Below are 21,631 nucleotides of genomic sequence, written 5' to 3'. Positions count from 1 at the left end.
ATACATTACCTTGTCCTGGGCTGCCGATCGCTCCTTACCTCCGCTCCTTCACTTCCTAGTTTGTTTGCTGTAGTCCTGTTGCTGGCCAATCACCATGTGGTTTCAGTCTCCGCATGGTGATTGGCTGGCTTCAGGACTACAGCAAACAAATGGAAGAAGTGAAGGAGCGGAGGGAAGGAACGATCGCCGGCCCGGGACAAGGTAATATATGCCTATTACACACATCCTCCACCTATGCCCTCCAGTGTCCCGCTGCCTCTCTCCCCCAACACCCGCTGCCTATACTAGCAGCCCCCTGCATTTTTTCATGGCGCACCGCTCTGCAATAAATGTATCATAAAACGCTATTTATCGTTTTAATGTATTTACATTAAAGCGGTAAATAGCATTTTATTATACATTTATCGGCAGAACTGTGCGCCATTTTTCTCCCTGCGCCATTTTCAGATGGACCCATTTGTGGATGTGTGTGTGTGTGATGTCACACATGCACCCACGGTACGCCGGCAACCATATGGGATGCATGTATGTGGATGGAGTCGGCAGCAGACTGACAGGTAAAGTATAATGCATGGGGCACCGGGGACACATTATAGGGGACAGGGTCATGGTGGCGAGGCAGCGGATGCAGTTTGTCACAAGGCCGATTTCTGAGAGATTTCTTGCTGAATTTAAGGTCCGTTCACATCTAAAACCGCAAAACGCTGATGATTGCTGCCGGCATGTTGCGGCAGTGGTTTTCCCGCAATCAACGCGGAAAAATCACTGGACACTGCGGCGGTTTTGAAGCGATCGCGATTAGCGGTGCTATGCATGCTAATTGCGATCGCTAATCGTGAATCGCCAGCAAACTGCTGCATGTAACACGTTTGCGGTTAACGCTAACAGCAAACACGGCAGTGAGAACACTGCCATGTGTTACATGTCGTAGCGGTTTTTAAAAAACCGCTAGCGGTTTGCCTTGAGCAGGAATCGTGCGATTCCCGCTCAAGTAAGAATGGGCCCTTAATCAGGAATTGGCCTGCGGTATATGGTCAGGCAACAGATCTCTCTGATCAGTTTCGATTTGCCCATACATTGTACGATGTGTGGATACCTTTACCTTATGGTCACCTTAAATTTCTAAATTTTGTAAAAATACAAACCATGGAAAAAAAAAAAAAAAAAAAAAACACTTCTTTACAGGAATGCTAATGCTTCAGGAAAGCCTGAAAGAGACACAAAACTGAACAATGCTTGGTGACCTTCCCAGGTGAAACATTAGCCATGCATCATTAGTGACAGGAATTTCAAGGATCCACTTTCAGATTTTTATGAACCACACCCAGAAAGGACATCTGTGTGTATATATATCGGGGGTTTCACTTCATTTTCCCACACAAGACTCCACACAACTTCCACCAAGCTTGATAGACTGCAAGATTTCATGATGTTGTTTTCTTTTGGGACTCTCCTTGTGGTGTTTTCTTTAGCTGGATCTGGTAAGCATTGTTTTTTTTATTATTATTATTACTAGATCAAAGTGTGCCCTTTTAAAAACAGGTGCTAGGCCTTGGCTGTGACCTCCGTCCACAACGGCCGCGCTTACACGGCACGCTGCAACGCGGGCATCGCTGAACATGCGCAAATCCCCCCGTCCCACTCCCCTGCTCCCGTCCTCTGCTGTCCCAAGTACATGCATGCGCTTGGCCAAATGCAAGGACACAGGAGGACGCAGGGACACGGGTTATATTGTATAGAATCTTTATTATTATTACTGTATATGTATGTATTTTAGAAATCCTTAATGTAAAAACTGCCAAAATATCCCACATCAGCATATATCATTTTTACTGAACACTTTATTGTTGCTGATATTGTTGTTGTTTTAGTCACATCAGACTTGCTTTAGAAAAAAAAAAACAAAAAAAAAAACAAAGGCTTGTGTGAATAGAAAGTGGAAAGTAAATTCCATAACTAGAGCTGGATGGTGGTTTGCATAGATAGATGCAAACAATGTATGCATAGAATAGTAGTGTGTAAAATATATAACCCTCTCTGGGGTGTAACATCAGTGCCCCAGTTCCCCCAGCAAGATTCTTGTGGTGCCACCTGCACAGAACCCAGGGCCCCTTCCCCTTCATGCAGAGGAACATAGGGAATTGGGAGCCCATGCTGTCTCTGGTCTCCTCTTCTTGCCTAGAAGCCCTATGCTCTATTCTAACATCTTCCGCCTACTGATTACGGCATGCACTGGACGCAGGAGGACATCAGCATAGTGCGCAGAGCACACAGCAAGAAGAGGAGACCAGAAACGGCATGGGCTTGGAAAATGGAACAGGGCTACCTGCACTACTCTGAACTAATGCGGGGGGGAGGGGGGAGGAATCAGTGAACTAGAGGAGTAGGCAGCTAAAATGGCAGAAAGCAGGTCAAAATTATTCATGGGAAACAGTTTTGTTTGATGTGGAAGTTTTTTGTAACGTTAAGTGAAAATAGTCACGAGTCTCTCAGGTCTTTTAATGAGTAATCTAAGGCCTGGAATCCACTAGAGCATTTTTTTTGTTTGGAGGGCTTTAAATCGCAAACTATTTCCCTAAACGCTCTGCCAATGTAAATGGATGGGACAGATTCCACTAGAACGATTGCGATTAAGCAAATTGCAATCGCAGGACATGCAGCATTTTTGGGAGCGTTTCCATGAATTGTATTGGAGCAGGGAAATCACTCCCAAAATCGCTTGCAAAACGCCATCACAAATCGCTAGCGACTACGATAGCGTTTGACGTTTTCTAGTGGGTTCCAGCCAGGCCTAAAAGTATTTTTATGGAATTGATAGAGCAATGATACTGCGGCCAGTCCTTTATTGGAAATGTATCCTGAATTTGGGAAAATTAATAAGCTTATTCCTCGTGAGTTATATAGACGGGGGGGGGGGGGATGCATAATGGGGTAATACTTGCAGAGGCTTTTCAGAAGAGTAGAGCAGTTGTATTTGAAAAGCCCAGAGTTTGAGACACTCAATTCCAAGACCTCTTTGTAATTAGAAGTCTCTGCTTCAGAGTTTTATGCTGGGAATACATGGTGCGTTTCCGCGGCACGATTACGCTGCAAGATCGATTCTCCACGGGCGATTCTCTTATCTTCTGTTTGTTTTCCTTATCTTTTTCTATTGTCACCCATGCAGTATCGACTGCGGAATCAGTGGCGTAGCTAAGGAGCTATGGGCCCCCGGTGCAAGTTTTACATGGGGCCCCCTAACCCTAAGCACTCTGCGCATTACAATTGATATGGCATACCAAAACCTGCCAAGGACAACCACACTGTCAGAGTTGCAAGAAGGGGATGGGGAATAGTGTGTTAAGGATTACTACTATTAAAAGCATCTATAGAAGTGATTATTACCAGCACAGGACCAATAGAGAGCTAATACTGTGATAGAGGGTGGACCCTTCGGGGCCCCTCTGGCCCAAGGGCCCCGATGCGGTCGCTACCTCTGCAACCCCTATTGCTACGCCACTGTGCGGAATCGATCAGGCAGGTGATCAGACATGTCAGAAATGATCAATCGAGCTATCTAAATGGCTCAATCGAGTATTTCCAGCATTAGGTATTGGCTTCATTTTTTTTTGTATGTGGAGGACTGTGTACATTCACACGGCCGTTGACGAGCAGTTCAGCCACAAAGTCGTTTTAGCATTGAAAATTGCATTTTCGATTTTGAGAACATTTTCCCCAGCATACATTGTATTTGCACAATATGGCAAAGATTGGCAGAAACACAAAAGATTGTTATTTGTACTGCAAAAATGCAAAAATCCTTAGCTTTACCGTGAAAATCATTTATTTTTAGTGCACAAATTTGTGAAAATTGCAAAAATCCCACAATTATTACAAAAAGATTTTTTGATGGCATTTTCAGTCGAAAAGTCAAATTTAGCATTATTTTTGCAAAAAATGAATGCACAAGGAATATCAGCATTTTTCTCATCGCTGTTCAGTGCTTATTTTACTTAGACTCAGGCTCTATCCCATTACAAACCTTAAGGCTAGAAACCCACTAGGAGAGCTTTTCTGAGCGCTTTGTGATTTGAAAAGCTCTAGCTAATGTAATGCTATGGGTGTGATCCCACTTGAGTGATGTGATTTTATAAAAATCCCCCATAGCATTGCATTACCAAGAGCTTTTTCAAATCACTCACGCTTACAAAGCGCTCCCAGTGGGTTTCTGGCCTAACTGCCCATTCCCACTGGGGACTGCAAAATGCCAGCGATTAACGTCAGTGTTCTGCCTCTGCAATTTTTTTCCAATTTGTGCATATTTTTCATTGTACAGTTTCGCGGTTTTTGAGCAATCACAACTTGTAATTTTTTAGTATTGCAATCGTGATTGCTCTGAAATCATGGAAAAAAAATGCTGCATGCACCGCGTTTGCGTGTACCGCCATTGGCGAATTGCCAGCGATCGCGGCAGTGAGATCACTGCCATATACTTCTAGTTACGCTGGCGCTTTTAAAGGCGATAGCGATCGCCTGCGATTCAGTGATTCGTGGTAAACGCCCATGAATCAACCCAGTGTGAATGGGCCCTAACAGAGATGAGATGTTGTAATGTCTGATGATTGGTAGGGAGAAGCCCCCTCTGTCTAGTGGAGTCTAGAATCTAAAAATCCTGGGTTGTCTCTCACACTAAATACATACCTCCCAACTTTTTAAAATAAGAAAGAGGGACACTTAAAGGACTTACGAGGCGAATAAGCCAACAAAAGGTAAATACCTATGCTGCTTTATGACCCTTGGGGAACGCCATCCGCATCCCCCTTGTCCTCAGTTTCCCCACTAAAGATGGCCGCCAGGTCCGGCTGCGGCTGCGCAGCGCTATGTCCTCCCCCCCCCCCCCCGCTTCGACCTCTTTACCGGAAGTCTCGCGTGTCAAATAGAAACGCCGCGGAATGAAAGGGGGGATGCAGATGGCGTCCCCCAAGGGTCATAAGGCAGGATATGTATTTACCTTTTTTTTGCTTATTCGACTCGTAAGTCCTTTAAGCCACGCCCCCGATCACATCCCGCCACACCCCTAGTCATGCATACCATAAAGATTTCATAAGAAAAATATGTTGTTTTATAATTCAACCCATACTGGTCCTTTCTATCCTGGTTAATTTTCCTTCATATTAACATTTTAAAATGAGTAATATATCAAATTAAAGGATGGCAATAAAGTTTAGAGTCAATCAAATATATATATGGATAAAGTCCTGAAAGAGGGACAAATGAGGAGGAAAGAGGGACAGAGGGACAGGGCTCCCAAAGAGGGACAGTTGGGAGCTATGCTAAATACATTATAATAAACCACAATGGGTCAGGCAGAGATCACTGCTTTTAAATAAAATATCAAGTGATTTAAAGGAATTTACATTTTAAAGGAATAAAATAATTTATACAAAAGCACTTTGCTAGTTATACATAGTATCAGAGATCAGGGATCTGATAATGGATCATAGGGGGAACAAACCTTTCATAGTGATATTTGGGGTTTAAAGGAATTAGAATTCTAAAGCAGTTGTGTCACAGGAGCCCTAGTGGCTGACCGCACTTAGCCTTCTAAACGGTGCCAGCGCACAGATCGTGCGAACTCTGGTCGCAGTCAATGCGCAGGAACCGTTAAGAATTAGCCGCAGACACACCAGAAGGGAGCCTGTGAGATACGGGTGATTACAACTTCACCCACTGGTTCAGAGTAAACTGCCACCACCGCGGTTACCATGGGACCGTGGAGCCCACTAACTGACTGACTAGTCCTGCGAATAAAACGGTTAAACACACTGTATTCTGTCTAGCCAACAACAAACAAACAGTAGCGTATCTTCAGAGACCCGGGATCAGTTCTGTGTGTGCTGATAAGCAGGGTAGCGGACAGTGAATGACTTGGAGAAAGTCGTATATTCACGCAATATAAATAATTAATATATACAGACAATTATTAAAATCACAATTATTAAGACAGTAATAGCCAGTATAAAAATAAAAGAAGGGAGAAGAATACTTAGTTCCTGGAAAGATGTCCTTTTTGTGGGAAAAACAGAGTTCTGGGTTTCAATCAAAGTTCAGAGTTCAGACCAGGTGGATGCCAGCATATCAAGCTGGCACCTGATGAGTTCAAGATGTTTTCAGGGTGGAGGACACTGAGTTTGGCTCCTCTGCCATTCTTATGCCCCTGATTCAGTAGGAGGGAGTGAGGGCGGGGCCACACACCCCCTTAGAACATGAGATGAGTCCTCCCCTTGTCCTGGAGACCAGAAATCGTGCCTTAACCATATATGGGCTCTATCTCACAGAACCGTACAGGTCAGGGCAGATTTACTAATATTTTCAGGTCTGTCTCGATTTGCCCAGCGCCCTGATACCAGACATTAGGGGTGGGACCCCTGTGGTATCATCAGGGCACTTTCAAACTGCCTAACTGGCAGTCCTTACCTCAGAATGTTCTGAAACTTCCTCAGAACCAGCATCGGGACACATGCTACACTTCCCCCACGTTTGGCGAAGCTGCCATCTCAGGAACCCCAGAAATATGACAGATCTGGGAAGTTATGGATTATGCTATGAGACTCAGGTTTATTCAGGATGTGTTCTAGCTGCTAACAGCTGACTTCCCTTTGATCTTTACCAGTGAGCAAGGTGTCAAGACCTCCCGGAGATTTGTAGCCTGCCTGGCTGCACCTAGGCATCCTGATCACCCTTTGGTGAATTAACATCTACATGAGATCAGCTAGGTGTCACCTGGTTCCCAGAACAGAAAGGGAAATTGTGCCTTTCACAGGGAAGATGTTCAAGCTAATTAACACCTCCCCCCCCCCAGGCTTCCACTCAGCTAAGACAGATCCCCCAGCTGTTCCTAGGCAGAGGGATACTACACATCAAATCTTGGTTCTATTGATCTGAAGCGCAATCGATGCAGGGAATCGAGTGCGATCGTTCTTTTCTTCACGGGCGGTTCCAGGACGCGCCTGCGGCCCCGCAACCGTCCGTGACAAGTTGATAGGACACTTAATTGTATTTGTGACCAGTGCAGTATGACCAATTTATGTTTAGATTGATGTCTGTAAATACCAAAAAAAGCTTGCAAAATGGGTTTTCCAGGAAGGGTGTTTACATGTCAGCACAGCAATCCTTCTCACCCAGATTCCTGCTAGACACAGCTAAAGGGAGAGTGATTCTTATCATTCTCTGCCTCTCCCTCCCCCTCCTCCATGCCTGCAGTGTTTGATCAGCAAACAGACTTCATTGTGAAGAGTGATAAGGTGGCCATAATGCTAGGTAGATACACACCATACAATTTTCTGGCAGATTTACCTGCTAGATCGATTATTGTCAACATGTCGATCTGGATCTCAATTGATTTTCTGATAGATTTCCATCCACTTCTATTAAAATCGATCGAAATTCAGATTGGACATGTTGTAAATCGATCTGGCGGGTAAATCTTCCAGAAACTTGTATGGTGTGTACTTAGCATTAGGGATGCCCATTCAGATTCCGCGGAATTGAAATTTCCGCATTTCCATCAGACAGCCGCATTTGGAAAACCGAACTTGAAAATCTGAATTTCGCAGAAATCTGATTTACCACTTCTCTCCTCTGAAATGTTAGCCCAATCTAAGAACTCTGGGCCCGTTTCCACTAGCGCGAATTCGCATGCAGACAACGCATGCGGATTCGCATAGGCAATACAAGTGGATGGGACTGTATCCACTTGTCAGTTTTCATTTGCGTTTTTCTGTGCAGGATTTTTCTGCACGGTAGACCCCGCAGAATTCGCCTGCGTGTGGAATGCAGGCGAATCGCAGGCAATGTATTTAATAGGGAAATCGCTTGCATTTTCCCCATGCGTTTTTTGCCGCGAATTCACATGCAAATTCGCATAGGTACCAATGTAAATCCACACAGGCAGTGACATGGTTAAATTCGCATATATCCTCACCTATGCAAAATCGCGGCAAAAAACGCATGCGGAATCGATTTCGTCAGCGGTGGAATCCAGGCGATTCCGCACCGCAATAGTGGAAACGAGCCCAGAAACATTAGACCAATCAGAGAATGCAGGTTTTTCTGTGACCGACAGCCTACTGGGCCAATCAAAGTGCAGGAATCTCGTCCTTTGAGGCCACTGGACCTGCCAGGCTCAGGGCAGGTTCAGTGGAGCGCTCGTTAAGTTTAACTGTCTGCATAGTGTGCGCTGGAGATTATAACACTTGCTGCTGTCATTAAGCTGCGCTGCTGCTGTATTAACACAGCTTAGTGAATGAAACCCATGGTATTTTTTTTTCTTTTGTTTTCATTGGTTGGTGATTACATCCCAAATCTTTTCCGCCAAAAAGCCCTACAATTTGGACTGAAATATACTTTTAACTGTAGAGATTGGCACAAGCACCCTATTACCTGGTGAGGAGCTACAAATATAAGCTGTAGGCTGGATTCATGTCAGGAAGTGAAGGGACCGATGTCAGGAAGTGAAAAAACGAATTGTTGTGCAAAAAACTGCTAGCGCGCAGGTAAGAGCCGGGAGGTGCTGAAAAAAAATCACGCACAAAATTGCTAACCGATAGCGTCAGCGATTGCGATTTATGATGTGAACAAGGCCTAAGTGAGGCTCTCCAAAGCTCATTTGCTGTGGCCAAATACGAATTGCATGGAAGTGTATTGAAAAAAATATGCCTCCGCACATGCCCACCGCAATGCAAACCCGTTTATAATAGCTGCGGCGGCGCCATTGCTTTACACGACTTCCGGTCAACGCACGTCACCGAGGATGTTGACCCATAACGCGCTGATGCTTTTGTGTCAGATTGGATGCATCCCATAGACTTTCATTGCTTTAGCATTACCCTTAAAGGGTAACTCAATGCAATGAAAAAGCACCAGTGTGAAAGGGGCCTGAGGGTTGCTGAGCCTGAGTCTAGTGTTCCTCTACTATTTGCACTGCAGCCGTCTCTGAGATTTGCTAAATCACACTTTTTTTATTAGGAGCTTTTTTTTCCACTTTTCCTTGTTTCCAACTTTCCTTGGCAATGACCTAAGGCCTCTGGGGCGGGGCAGGAAAAAAGGGCACATGCGGCAAATGGACTAAGTGGCCGCTGTCAGGAACTGGCTTACGGCACACCTGCGTATACGGTTCCCGACTGCGGGTTTGAGCAGATCAAGCGGGGAGCAGCCTTATTCGAGCTACAAACAAGGCTGTGACCCCTCAAAAGCTCCTTACTGCCACCACCAGCGGTTTGCTAGACACGTCCACTCGGCTGTAGGGTGTTCAGCACGCAATCCGCATTTTCGTATTCGAGTCAGCTTTGCGCTTTAGGCCGAATACGGGAATGCCACGCACACACACGCACAGTTGCAATCTTACACTGTAGTGAAGCAAAACCACTAACAGTCATTCTGAACGATACTGTTAGCTACTCTGCTGTCGAGCTACTCGCACTGGCGTTTTCGTGCGTTGGGTCAGCTGCACGCTTTAGGCCAACGTATGACAAACGCCCCCACACACAATGCAGTTACAATCTCATACGGTAGGGTTACTCAAACGTACAATTAGGCATGGATTTATACATAGTTGCACTTCAATCTCTTCTAGGCTATGAGTGTTGGTTTAGTACAGCAGAAGTCAAACTTATTTAAATAACGATTTAATATTCCAGGAAAACATGGAACAACAATGCAGAACTTAATATATACAAAAGATGTACAAAAAAACAAAGTAAAAAAGTTACAAAGATAAAAGTTACAAAAATACACACAAGGATATTTGCATGAAATAAAAATGGGATATAACGTTACCGCGTAGGTTAGAACGTGGTTTGGCGGGAGTACGCCGTTCCGATTCGCTCGAGATCACTCTAGCTATGTGCTACCTCCAAGAGATGATTCTTTCTAGGCATCTGGCTCTGCTTTTTATACTGTGAGATACGCCCGGAGGCTGCAACTTCCTTGGGGAGGGGAGGAACTAGTTTTAAAAGTGTATTTTGCAGCAGATCAAAGGTGGAGACTTGACTGGTCTTGGCATACTAAGCAATTTCCTGGCCAGAGGCAGTTTCTTGCCCCAAGCCTAACGCAATTTCCCCGTTTATGACATTACGGTCTGCCGAGCCACTTGTCACATCTGGGCTAGGTGTGACATGTGAATTTCAAGGTTTTTCCTGTCTCAGTTTTCAGGTCATCAAAAAGGACTTTCCCCAGGCCTGGTTACCATTGATTAAGGCTTCCTCAACCTTCCAGCAGGCCTGTCATATGTAAATGTCAAACATTCCTGTCCACTTTGAACTAGGCAGACTCACTTAGTCGGATATTGTTTTGACCAACAGGCAGCCGTCTACATTAATACAAAAGATCAAAGCAATGCCCCACATTGGCAGGGTGGCAGACAAAAGGGAACCTAATTACCTGTTTCTGGCTGTCCAGAGGAACTGTATGCTAATGTCGGTCTATTGACACACACACTCAATCACATTAACCGTTTCCTGGGGCCAGGTGGCACCTTCAAGAGCCAGACTAGCTTTTAGCAGACATAGTAGACAGAAAAATGACAGAAATATGTTCCTGTATTCCCTTAACATCATCAGCACCCCTATATATCACCACAGGCGCCGTCATAGGCGCCAATACAAAAGAGCGGTCTTTGGACACCAGAGCGGAAATTTGGGCACCTAATATAGCAGGTATCGCGGGCGCCAAAATGCCGCTATCCTGCAGCACCTGATATTTTATCCCTAGTTATCTATTTGAGAAAAGGTAAATATTTCTAGTGGTACAGGGGATATTGGCTACTTCTTGGGTAAAAATGAATTGCTCTACGACCACCTTACGCTGATGGACGGTCGCAAAGTGGCTCCCCTAGGATCGCATAACGTCAATTGGCATCAAGTCCTGGGGGCGGAGATTAGCAGGGAATATGCGCGATCGTTCCCTGCTGAGACACAGAACATAGCTCCGTGATTAGCCTGCCAGCCCACAAACGTGGCTGACAGGCTGTTAGGGGGAAAAAAGCTGTTTATTTGCATGTACAGTGCTGCGATCTACTGCAGGGCTGTATGGAGGGAACTCTGTCACTGAGCTGTCCCCTCGAGTGGCTCACAATCTAATCCCTATCATAGGCTGATGCCTATGAATGATAGGCAATCATTGTGATTGGATCTCGGGGAGAGAGAGGGAAAAAAATAGACATTTTTATTTATATCTATCTATCTATCTCCTACTAATATTATAAACTAGCTGATTGCCCGGCGTTGCCCGGGTATGTAATTGGCTAGTGTTAGCTCTGTCCACTTTTGCTAATCCTAACACACAATTACTCAATAATGACCTAGTTTGTGAGCTTTGCGGTCTTTGGCATCGATAATTGGCATTGAAATGAAATAAATCTAATTGGCTGTGGCTCCACTCCTTTGAAAATCTATAGGTGAATTTTGATTAGCTTTTGTAGGCTCCACCCACTTTTCTGAATATTTATCCCAGTCACCCAGTGACCAACTGTGCAAAGTTTAAGAACCCTGCCATTGACAGACAGTGTAAGAATGGCTGCAGTTTACATTCTGGCAGTGAAATTTGTATTTTTCTCCACCCACTGATGTCCTAATGTTTCCGGGTATGTATTTGGCTGCTGTTGGCTGTGGCCACTTTTTCTAACCCTAACACACAATTGTCAATAGTCAATGACCAAGTTTGTGAGATTTGTGGTCTTTGGCATGAATAAGTTACATTGAAATGAAACACATCTGATTCGCTGTTTGTGGCCCCACCCCTTTTCTAAATATGTAACCCCAGTCACCCCATGATCAAATGTACCAGGTTTGAGGCTTGTGCCATTAACAGTGCAAAAATGGCAGCAATTAAATATTTGCCTTGAAAATCAATAGGTGAATTGTGATTGTTTTTTGTAGGCTCCACCCACTTTTCTGAATATTAATCCCAGTCACCCAGTGACCAACTGTGCAAAGTTTTAGAACCCTACAATTAATAGTGTAAGAATGGCTGCAGTTTACATTTTCCCAGTGAAATTTGTGTTTGTCTCCGCCCACTGAAGACTCGGTATTGCCCAGGTATGTATTTGGTTGGTGCTGGCTCCGCCCACTTTTTCTAACCCTAACACAAAATTACTTAAGGACCAAGTTTGTGAGCTTTGCGGTCTTTGGCATCAATAATTTGCATTGAAATAAAATAAATCTGACAGTGGCTCCACCTCTTTTCTGAATTTGAACCCCAATCACCCAATGGCCAACGGTACCAGGTACAGGTGATTAACAGTGCAAGAATGGCATCAATTAAATATTCCCCTTGAAAATCAATAGGTGAATTTTGATTGGCATTTATAGGCTCCAACCACTTTTCTGAATATTAATCTCAGTCACCCAGTGACCAACTGTGCAAAGTTTGAGAACCCTACCATTAATAGTGTAAGAATTGCTGCAGTTTACATTTTCTCAGTGAAATTTGTATTTGCCTCCGCCTACTGATGACCCAGCATTGCCCGATTATGTATTTGACTGGTGTTGGCTGCGCCCACTTTTCCTAACCCTAACACACAATTACTCAATGACCAAGTTTGTGAGCATTGTGGTCTTTGGCATCAATAACCTGCATTAAAATGAAACAAATCAGATTGGCTGTTTGGGGCTCCACCCCCTTATATAAATTTAAACCCCAGTCAGGCAATGATCAACTGTACCAGGTTTGAGGCTTGTGCCATTAACAGTGCAAGAATGGCAGCAATGAAATATTCCCCTGAAAAATCAATAGGTCATTTTTTATTGTTTTTTGTAGGCTCCACCCACTTTTAAGAATATTAACCCCAACCACCCAGTAACCAACTGTGCAAAGTTTGAGAACCCTACCATTAACAGTGTAAGAATGGCTGCTGTTTACATTTTCCCAGTAAAATTTGTATTTGTCTCCGCCCACTTATGACCCTGTGTTGCCCGCTTATGTATTTGGCTGGTGTTGGCTGTGCCCACTTTCCTGACCCTAACACACAATTAATCAATTACTCAATTACCAAGTTTGTGAGCTTTGCAGTGTGTAGCAACAATAATTTGCATTGGAATGAAACAAATCTGATTGGCTATTTGTGGCTCCACCCCCTTTCTGAAATTGAACCCCAGTCACCCAATGATCAACTATACCAGGTTTAAAGCTTGTGCCATTAACAGTGCAAGAATGGTAGAAATGTAAATATTCCCCTTAAAAATCAATAGGTGAATTTTGATTGGCTTTTATAGGCTCCAACCACTTTTCTGAATAATAATCCTAGTCACCCAACGACCAACTGTGCAAAGTTTGAGAACCCTACCATTAACAGTGTAAGAAAAACAAAAGTTTGCTTTCTTAAAACAGAAAGAATTTGCGATAATTCAGGTTGGAGTGAGCTTGATATGTCTCCCAGAGCATCACTGCTGAATATATGCAAATTAACCATTCTACCCTTAGAAGCTAAACACACCTCCAGTGTAACAGTGTAAAAATGGCTGCAGTTTACATTTTCCAGTGAAATTTGTATTTGTCTCTTTTTGGTTATGGGAATAAAAAACTATCCTATACTTTATTCCAGGTAATGTACTATGTGTGTGCCAAATTTCATTCAAATCCGTTCAGCCGTTTTTGCGTGATCGAGTAACAAACATCCAAATATCCAAACATCCGAACTTTCCCATTTATTATATTAGTAGGATGGGAAAGTTTGGATGTTTGTTAGTTACTCGATCACGCAAAAATGGCTGAACGGATTTGAATGAAATTTGGCACACACATAGTACATTACCTGGAATAAAGTATAGGATACTTTTTATTCCCATAACCAAAAAGTGGGCGGAGACAAATGCAAATTTCACTGGGAAATGTAAACTGCAGCCATTCTTACACTGTTAATGGTAGGGTTCTCAAACTTTGCACAGTTGGTCACTGGGTGACTGGGATTAATATTCAGAAAAGTGAGTGGAGCCTACAAATGCCAATCAAAATTCACCTATTGATTTTCAAGGGGAATATTTCATTGATGTCATTCTTGCGCTCTTAATGGCACAAGCCTCCGCGGATCAGTGAATAATGGCGCACAGCGCCTATGCATAAAAATGGCCCTGCATTAAAAAGATACGCTTATCGCTATTTATCGTTAGTACTGCATAATAATGGCGCACAGGGAAAAAAAGAAGAAAAACAGCGCACACTAACGTTATTTATCAATAGTGGCACACACTAACGTTATTTATCAATAGCACCCTACATAAGCCAAACTGCAGACGTTATTTAACTGCAAAACGGTGAATGTATTTAATGTAGCACTGTCAAGGTTAGGGTTAGGCACCATCAGGGGGGTGGTTAGGGTTAGGCACCACCAGGGGGGTGGTTAGAGTTAGGCACCACCAGGGGGGTCTTAGGGTTAGGCACCACCAAGGGGGTCTTAGGGTTAGGCACCACCAGGGGGGTCTTAGGGTTAGGCACCACCAGGGGAGTCTTAGGGTTAGACACCACCAGGGGGGTCTTAGGGTTTTGGCACCACCGGGGGTGTCTTAGGGTTAGGCACCACCAGGGGGGTGTTAGGGTTAGGCACCACCAGGGGGGGTTTAGGGATAGGTACAGAGAGGGTTCTGCGTGTTAACGCTAAATAACAATAAGCCTTAACGTTAAATAGCGGCAAACGGATTAGCGGCAACACTGTGCGCTATTATTCGCAGGCGCCATTTTCAGATGGATCCAGCCTCCGATCTGGTACAGTTGGTCATTGGGTGACTGGGGTTCAAATTCAGAAAAGCGGGTGAAGCCACAAACAGCCAATCAGATTTGTTTCATTTCAATGCAAATCATTGATGCCAAACACCATAAAGCTCACAAACTAGGTCATTGAGTAATTGTGTGTTAGGATTAGAAAAAGTGGGCAGAACCAACACTAGCCAAATACATACCCGGGCAACGTGTGTGTATGTGTGTGCATGTGCGCATGTGTGTGCATGTGTGTGTGTTCAAAACCAACAGAAAGCCCTGTTGGTGGTCAGAAAAGGAGGTAATATTCATTTGGCAGGTAAGTTGTGCTAGAAACTACTAGAAAATGTATATTTATATGTGACATTGTGAGAACATAGTATATTTTTATAAGAAATACACAGATTACATAGAACCCATGCTTATTACACTGATGGCGAGTCCATTTTCTTTTTCTGTCTTTAGGCCACTCATTATCTTGCTTGACGTGCAGACCTAATGCAATGGATCAAGCACAAACATCATGTGCAGGAACGAGTGAAGTTTGTCCTTCTGGCAATGTGTGTGGGGCTACGTACACCCAAATCTCCGCAGGTACGTTTCTCATTAAAGAATTTAAAACTGAAGTTTGCCCCTGCATAGGGAATAGGATATTAGACACTCTCATAAGCAGCCAGCGGGCGATGAGCAGAAACTATGCCAGTGCGAATTTACACATCGTAGTCTGCATCTACGCATCATAGTTCGCAGGTGAAGTTTCAAAACTATGCTTACGAATTTACATGTAGCGAAGTACCGCTATGCGTAGCTTACGCCCACTATGCGTAGTTAACATGTGTATTGCGTAGTGAACTACGAATGCGTTACTCGTGTCTAATTTTCCGCGTGCAATTGTATACTTACAAATCTACACATCAGAAAGGGGAATGTACGCATAGAAGAGTCACCAGTGTAGGCATTTAAAAAAAAATGAATGCGTAAAATTTTCTGGATACGGGCATAAGCATCCGCAAACACTACGTTTCGCACTACGCGTAATTGCGTATTTTAACGCGTAGTCTATGAAATGCATACGATGCGAATATTTGATTTCGCAGCCGTAGTTTGGCAAAGCGTAATTGCATAAAACTACGCGTAGTTCCAGCTTAGCGAAGTTGGCTGACTACGACCATCCCTGTTAGCAACAAAACAACCTGGCTGATGGATTGGAATGTTCTACCAATACACAAAACAGAGAATTTGGCACGTGGGCCTTGGCTAAAAAAACACAGCCACTAAAACAGAGATACTTGAAAGATAGAATGGAGAAAGACCAAAAGACCACTGCAGTGAAGTCAGGACCGGTTCGCCCATGATGCCAAGTGAAGCGACTTCCTCAGGCGGCAGAAGTCTGGGGGCAGCACCTGGCAGAAACAGGAAGTAAAGAAAGTGCCTGACCAATACAGGGGCCAATGGTACTTGGCTATCCTATACTGGGGGCAACTGTACCTAGCTACCTATAATGGGGTCACCTATACCTGCCTAACTACAGTGAGGGTGTTTTTGTGGGGGGTCCACTGCAGCTATAATGTGCGGTGCAAATTGTCGGGTGTTATGTAATCATTCCAATTTGGAGGGGGGCGGGGGGTGCATCCTCACAAGTTGGCCTCAGGCAGCAACGAGTCAGGAACTGGCCCTGAGTGTAGTTAATATTTAGCAAGTTTCAGAATGTGAACAATGAAAAGATACTCACAAAGGTGGGTTGCCACAAAGACATCCACTGCACCAAGCAGGTGGCAGAATAAACTAGACCCCACTCGGATTAAGAAGTGGTATAGGAAATTTGGGGAGACACCCCTCCTCCAAGGGTGGACAACAGATATTGATACAATCGAAAGAACAGAGGTGACAATTATAAAATATATTATAAACAGTTTAAAAGGAGGTACCGGTGGACTTGCCCCTAAAGCAGACAAAAACTCCATTATGTGATGCGTTTTGTGGGAACAAAAGTCTGCTTCCTCAGGCAATATAGGCGTGTCTGAAATGGGCTCTCTATGCATATTGGAGTTTTTGTTTGAATAAAGCTTTTTACTTTGAATGAGACCGTTTGTGTCCTTTCTTGGAGGTAAGTCCACTGCTACCTCCTTATTGTAACGATTGTGGAATCGTATTCGCGGTCAGCGCACCAGACGTCCGCTGACGCGGCGGATTTCCTCCACAAGCGTATATTTGAGGACACCCAGGCTAGGTGCTATGCACCCGCAGAGGGCAATTCCCTCCGGCAGATGGCGCTGTGGAGTGCAGGCGAACACAGTCGCTGCACAGCCACAGATGCCAGACGGGAATTGTACAGATCCAGGACAAGGTACGATCAGGCAGGGCTGGATAGCCCACAAGAAACAGAGCAAAGGGACAGAACCAATGTGTGTCCACCAAACTATTCGCCACCCAGCGACGGTGAACACACAACGGCGGAAACGAAGTGGGAATGCAATCGCAGGAATGGCGATTGTCGACAGAGACACAAGACTGAGCAAAACAGGGCACGAGGGTAGCAAAGGCACAGCAAATAATACAATAAGGAGATACGGAAAATAAACGCTAGCTAACCGCGAACACCGCACTCATTCACAACAGTGCATGCGGTTATGCGCGGTCTCCACGTGATAAGCACAATAGAGACAAGCACGCCTAACTAACCATTAACAGACAAACATGAAACAGGCTGCGAGCGCTTGCTTAACGGTTACCTCACCGAGCCTCCAGCAAGCGTAGCAGACAAGACAGACACACGAAAACAGGGACAAACAAGAGATAGGATCCACAGCACTAGCGAAAAGTGGCTAGCGCGATCCAGGTACAGAGTAGCAGAACAGAAGGATCCCCAGCGCTAGCGAAAAGTGGCTAGCGCGATCCCAGAAGACAGAACAGAAGGATCCCCAGCGCTAGCGAAAAGTAGCTAGCGCGATCCCAGGAGACAGAACAGAAGGATCCCCAGCGCTAGCGAAAAGTGGCTAGCGCGATCCCAGAAGACAGAACAGAAGGATCCCCAGCGCTAGCGAAAAGTGGCTAGCGCGATCCCAGAAGACAGAACAGAAGGATCCCCAGCGCTAGCGAAAAGTGGCTAGCGCGATCCCAGAAGACAGAACAGAAGGATCCCCAGCGCTAGCGAAAAGTAGCTAGCGCGATCCCAGGAGACAGAACAGAAGAGATAGCTGGTAGCAACCGCTGCACCAGCTATACTCCAAGAACAGAGATCAAAACCATTTCCTGTCGACCACCTTTGGGACAGGACAATGGCAACAGAACAAACAAACAGACAATACAACCTGACTGGGCTAGAAGGGGAGCCTAAAGCAACCCCCAGGAATTAACTATACTAGATAGCAACGGCTGACACTCCAGCAGTGTCCATCAGGAACAGACCATGGAAGGGAAATGACCAGCAAAGCCTTCTGGGAAACATAAAGCTCTTATAGTGCCAGTCATCAAAGAAGGCAGGTAGGGGATTTGCATAACGAATGTATGCAAATTCCCCAGCAAGAGAACAGACCAGAACTTGCAATGGAAAGACAGGTCTCTGTTCCAGAGTCCTGCAGCATGCAAACCTAAACAATGGTCAAAAGGCTGCCTGCCTACGCAGGCAGCTGAGCGGATTCTCACACTTATAAACAGTTTTAAATATATTTAATACTTATTGGCCCGTCTGTTCTTTCTATTATATCACTAAAACAGATGGTTGGTTTTACATAGATGTATTTACAGTGCATTTTATTCTGAGGCAAACATACCTTTTACATGTACATATGTGTTTTGTAAATGTATTCACATTATACTGCCCCTTTAAGGACTCAGAAACAATAACAGAATCCCTCAGGGTACTAGTGATATCATTTTAGAAAATGCCACAAATATGCTGAAATACGCTTACTCTTGAGCTTTTGTTCCTATAGATATGTATGGGAATGCGCCTCTGGTCAGTATTTCATTATATAAGAAGCAGTGTAAGTGACTTGCTTTCTATGTAGCTGTCAATGTCGCTCAGTAAGACTGAGGCTGGGAACACACTTAGCAAAAAATGCTAGCGTTGCGTAAAACGTAGTGTTTTAGCATGCAATTTTAGTCAATAGGCCGCATCAAAAAACGCATATGCATTTTGTATGCATTTTATAATATGCAATTTAACATGCTGGTTTTGTTGCATATTTTTCATAAACTCACATAATGAAAGTCAATGGTGATACAATGTAATGCGTTTTGCATGTGTTTTTCATGTGTTTTTATATGTGTTTAACAAACATTTTCTGATGTATTTCTGTTCCTGTTGTCTTCCGAGTGATTTGCATAAAACGCAATAGGAAAACGCATACAAAATGCATGTTTTGTATATGCGAACTACAAACACGTTAAAAACGTATGTGCGGAAACAAATGCATAGAAAACACAATACAAATGCACAAACGCATATGCATTAAACACAATGTTTCCTGCACTGCTAAGTGTGCACCCGCCACCCAGCCTAAAGGCTCATACACACATCAGACTATAGTCTTTTGAAAATGAAAGATCACAGACCAATCTTACCACCCTTCATGTAGTATGAGAGCCATACCTTCACAGTCTTTTCTATGGAGCTGAACTCCCCATCAGAAAAAAATCTTTGCAAGATGCTGCACACACAGATGCTGTACAGACACAAAAGATCAGTATCTGCAAAAGATCTGTTCCTGCCAAAAATCCATTCCTGCAAATTGCAATGATAGTCTATGAGATCTGCAGATCATCATACACACATGATTTAACTGACATTCATCTGCAGACCAAGCAATCATCCGCAGATCTGAAAATCCATCCTGGTGGATCTGATCTGCAGATGAATGTCAGTTAAATCATGTGTGTGCGATGATCTGCAGATCTCATAGACTATCATTGCAAATTGCAGGAATGGATTTTTAGCAGTAACAGATCTTTTGCAGATACTGATCTTTTGTGTCTGTACAGCATCTGTGTGTGCAGCATCTTGCAAAGATTTTTTTCTGATATGGAGTTCAGCTCAATAGAAAAGACTGTGTAAAGTATGGCTCTCATACTACATGAAGGGTGGTAAGATTGGTCTGTGATCTTTCATTTTCCAAAGACTATAGTCTGATGTGTGTATGCACCTTTAGGCCCAGTGCACCCCAAAACCACTAGCAGATCCGCAATATGCTAGCGGTTTTGGGAGCTGATTTCAGAGCGATTCTAGGCATGTTTAGAGAGGTTATCTAAACATACCTAGCGGTTTTGGGAGCGTTTTTGTGTAGCAGATTACAAATACTGTTACAGTAAAAGCTGTTACTGAACAGCTTCTGTAACAAAAACGCCTGGCAAACCGCTCTGAAGTAGCGTTTTTCAGAGCGGTTTGCGTTTTTCCTATACTTTACATTGAGGACGAAGCGCTTCAGAAAACCACAAACGTGCAGCAGGAGGCACGTTTGCGGCTGGGCAAAAACCTCAAACCGCCGGTGTGCACCATCCCATTGCAATACATTAGCCAAGGGTTTTTACAGGCGGATGCGGCCGGTGGATCGCTCCAAAAACCGCTCGGGGTGCACTAGCCCTTACACTCGTTAGATTAGCAGCAGATAGATCATCAGATAGATTTCTGATCTATCTGATGTCTTTAGGAACATTTTTTACTAGGAACATATTTCCAATAGATTTCAGTTTGAAATCTATTGGAAATCGATCTGATGGCATTTTTTTGCCATCAGATTTCCATTAGGGCCAATGCAAAATGATAAGCAATCTCAACAGATCGGCCTAGATTTTCCAGCCTGCCAGATCTATTGAAATCGATTGAAATCGGTCGATTGGTCAACCGATTTGCAATCGACCAATCGATCGATTTTGATCGATCGATTGATTTTGATCGATCGGCCAAAAATCGGCTGAGTGTATGGGCCCCCTTTAATGTTGTTAATCTGACAGCTCTGACCTCTTTCTGACGGGGTTTGAACTATTCCATCTCTTTATGAGGGATTTTTGGGTTTAAAGCTTTAAGATCAAATAAAAACAAAAAATAAAAACAAACTTTAAGATCAAATACTAAGAACTTTGCCATCTAAATAGGAATTTATTCATTTAAGGCTTGTTCACATCTAAAATCGAAATAGCTGACGCCAGCAATTTTCTTTTTTTTCTTTTTTTTGCTCGTTTTTCTCCCCTCCTGTCGCTTACCTGCGCACTTTGATTTCGTGTACAGTGCTTTTTCACAGCGATTTATTTATTTTTTTACTTTCTAACACAAGTCAGGAAGTGATCTCTTTCACCCGGAAATGAATAAATACAATTTATTTATTCACAAAAGCGCTGGGGAAATTGCTTTACAAAGCGCTTTTTCAAGTGCGTTGCGATTTCCCAATACCTTCCATTGAGGCAAATTGCCCTTAAAATGGTGCAGGCAGCGCTTTGCTGAGCGAATCGGAAACAGAAACAAACCGCTCAGATGTGAACACTCTCATAAGGAATCATTGTACAACCGCTTTTAGGGCGCTTTTGAAAATCGCCGGTGCTTAAAGGGGTGAACAAGCCCTTAGAGTAGATTGTACCTTAGGACAAATGTACCTCTGCATGCTGCTACGTTGTTTTTTTTAATCAAATCAAAAATCTGATTGTATAGAAAAAATCGGAATCGCATTAGGCCTTATACACGTGTACTTTTGTATATTACATTTAAAAGTTTACACCGCTCTATGAAAGGGAATCTGAAGTGAAAATAAACTTTTTTTGGGCAGGCAGGAGGTGCCCTCGCCGCCGCTCTGCAGGCTCCCGGTGGTCTCAGGTGGCCGACCCGACCTGGCTAGGCCGGCTGCCAGGTCGGGCTCTTCTGCGCTCCAACGACGGGCTCTTCTGCGTCCCACGTGGGCGCACTGACGTCATC

General features: G+C 44.0%; 1 protein-coding gene across 1 annotated transcript in view; it reads left to right on the top strand.

Annotated features, from left to right (window-relative positions):
* Positions 1–1,390: 1,390 nt before the first annotated feature.
* The window catches only part of LOC137522948 (phospholipase A2 inhibitor gamma subunit B-like), a 34,271-nt gene continuing 14,030 nt past the window's right edge, over positions 1,391–21,631 (top strand). The window contains exons 1-2 of the mRNA XM_068243106.1: positions 1,391–1,481; positions 15,193–15,321. Coding sequence (XP_068099207.1) covers positions 1,427–1,481; positions 15,193–15,321 — 184 coding nt within the window. The 5' untranslated portion in view covers positions 1,391–1,426. The remainder of the gene's footprint in view (positions 1,482–15,192; positions 15,322–21,631) is intronic.

This window comes from Hyperolius riggenbachi, chromosome 6 (assembly GCF_040937935.1).
Source record: "Hyperolius riggenbachi isolate aHypRig1 chromosome 6, aHypRig1.pri, whole genome shotgun sequence".
Classification (NCBI taxonomy): domain Eukaryota; kingdom Metazoa; phylum Chordata; class Amphibia; order Anura; family Hyperoliidae; genus Hyperolius; species Hyperolius riggenbachi.
The sequence above is the reverse complement of the archived record's forward strand: the minus strand, read 5'-3'. Positions and strand labels throughout refer to the sequence as shown.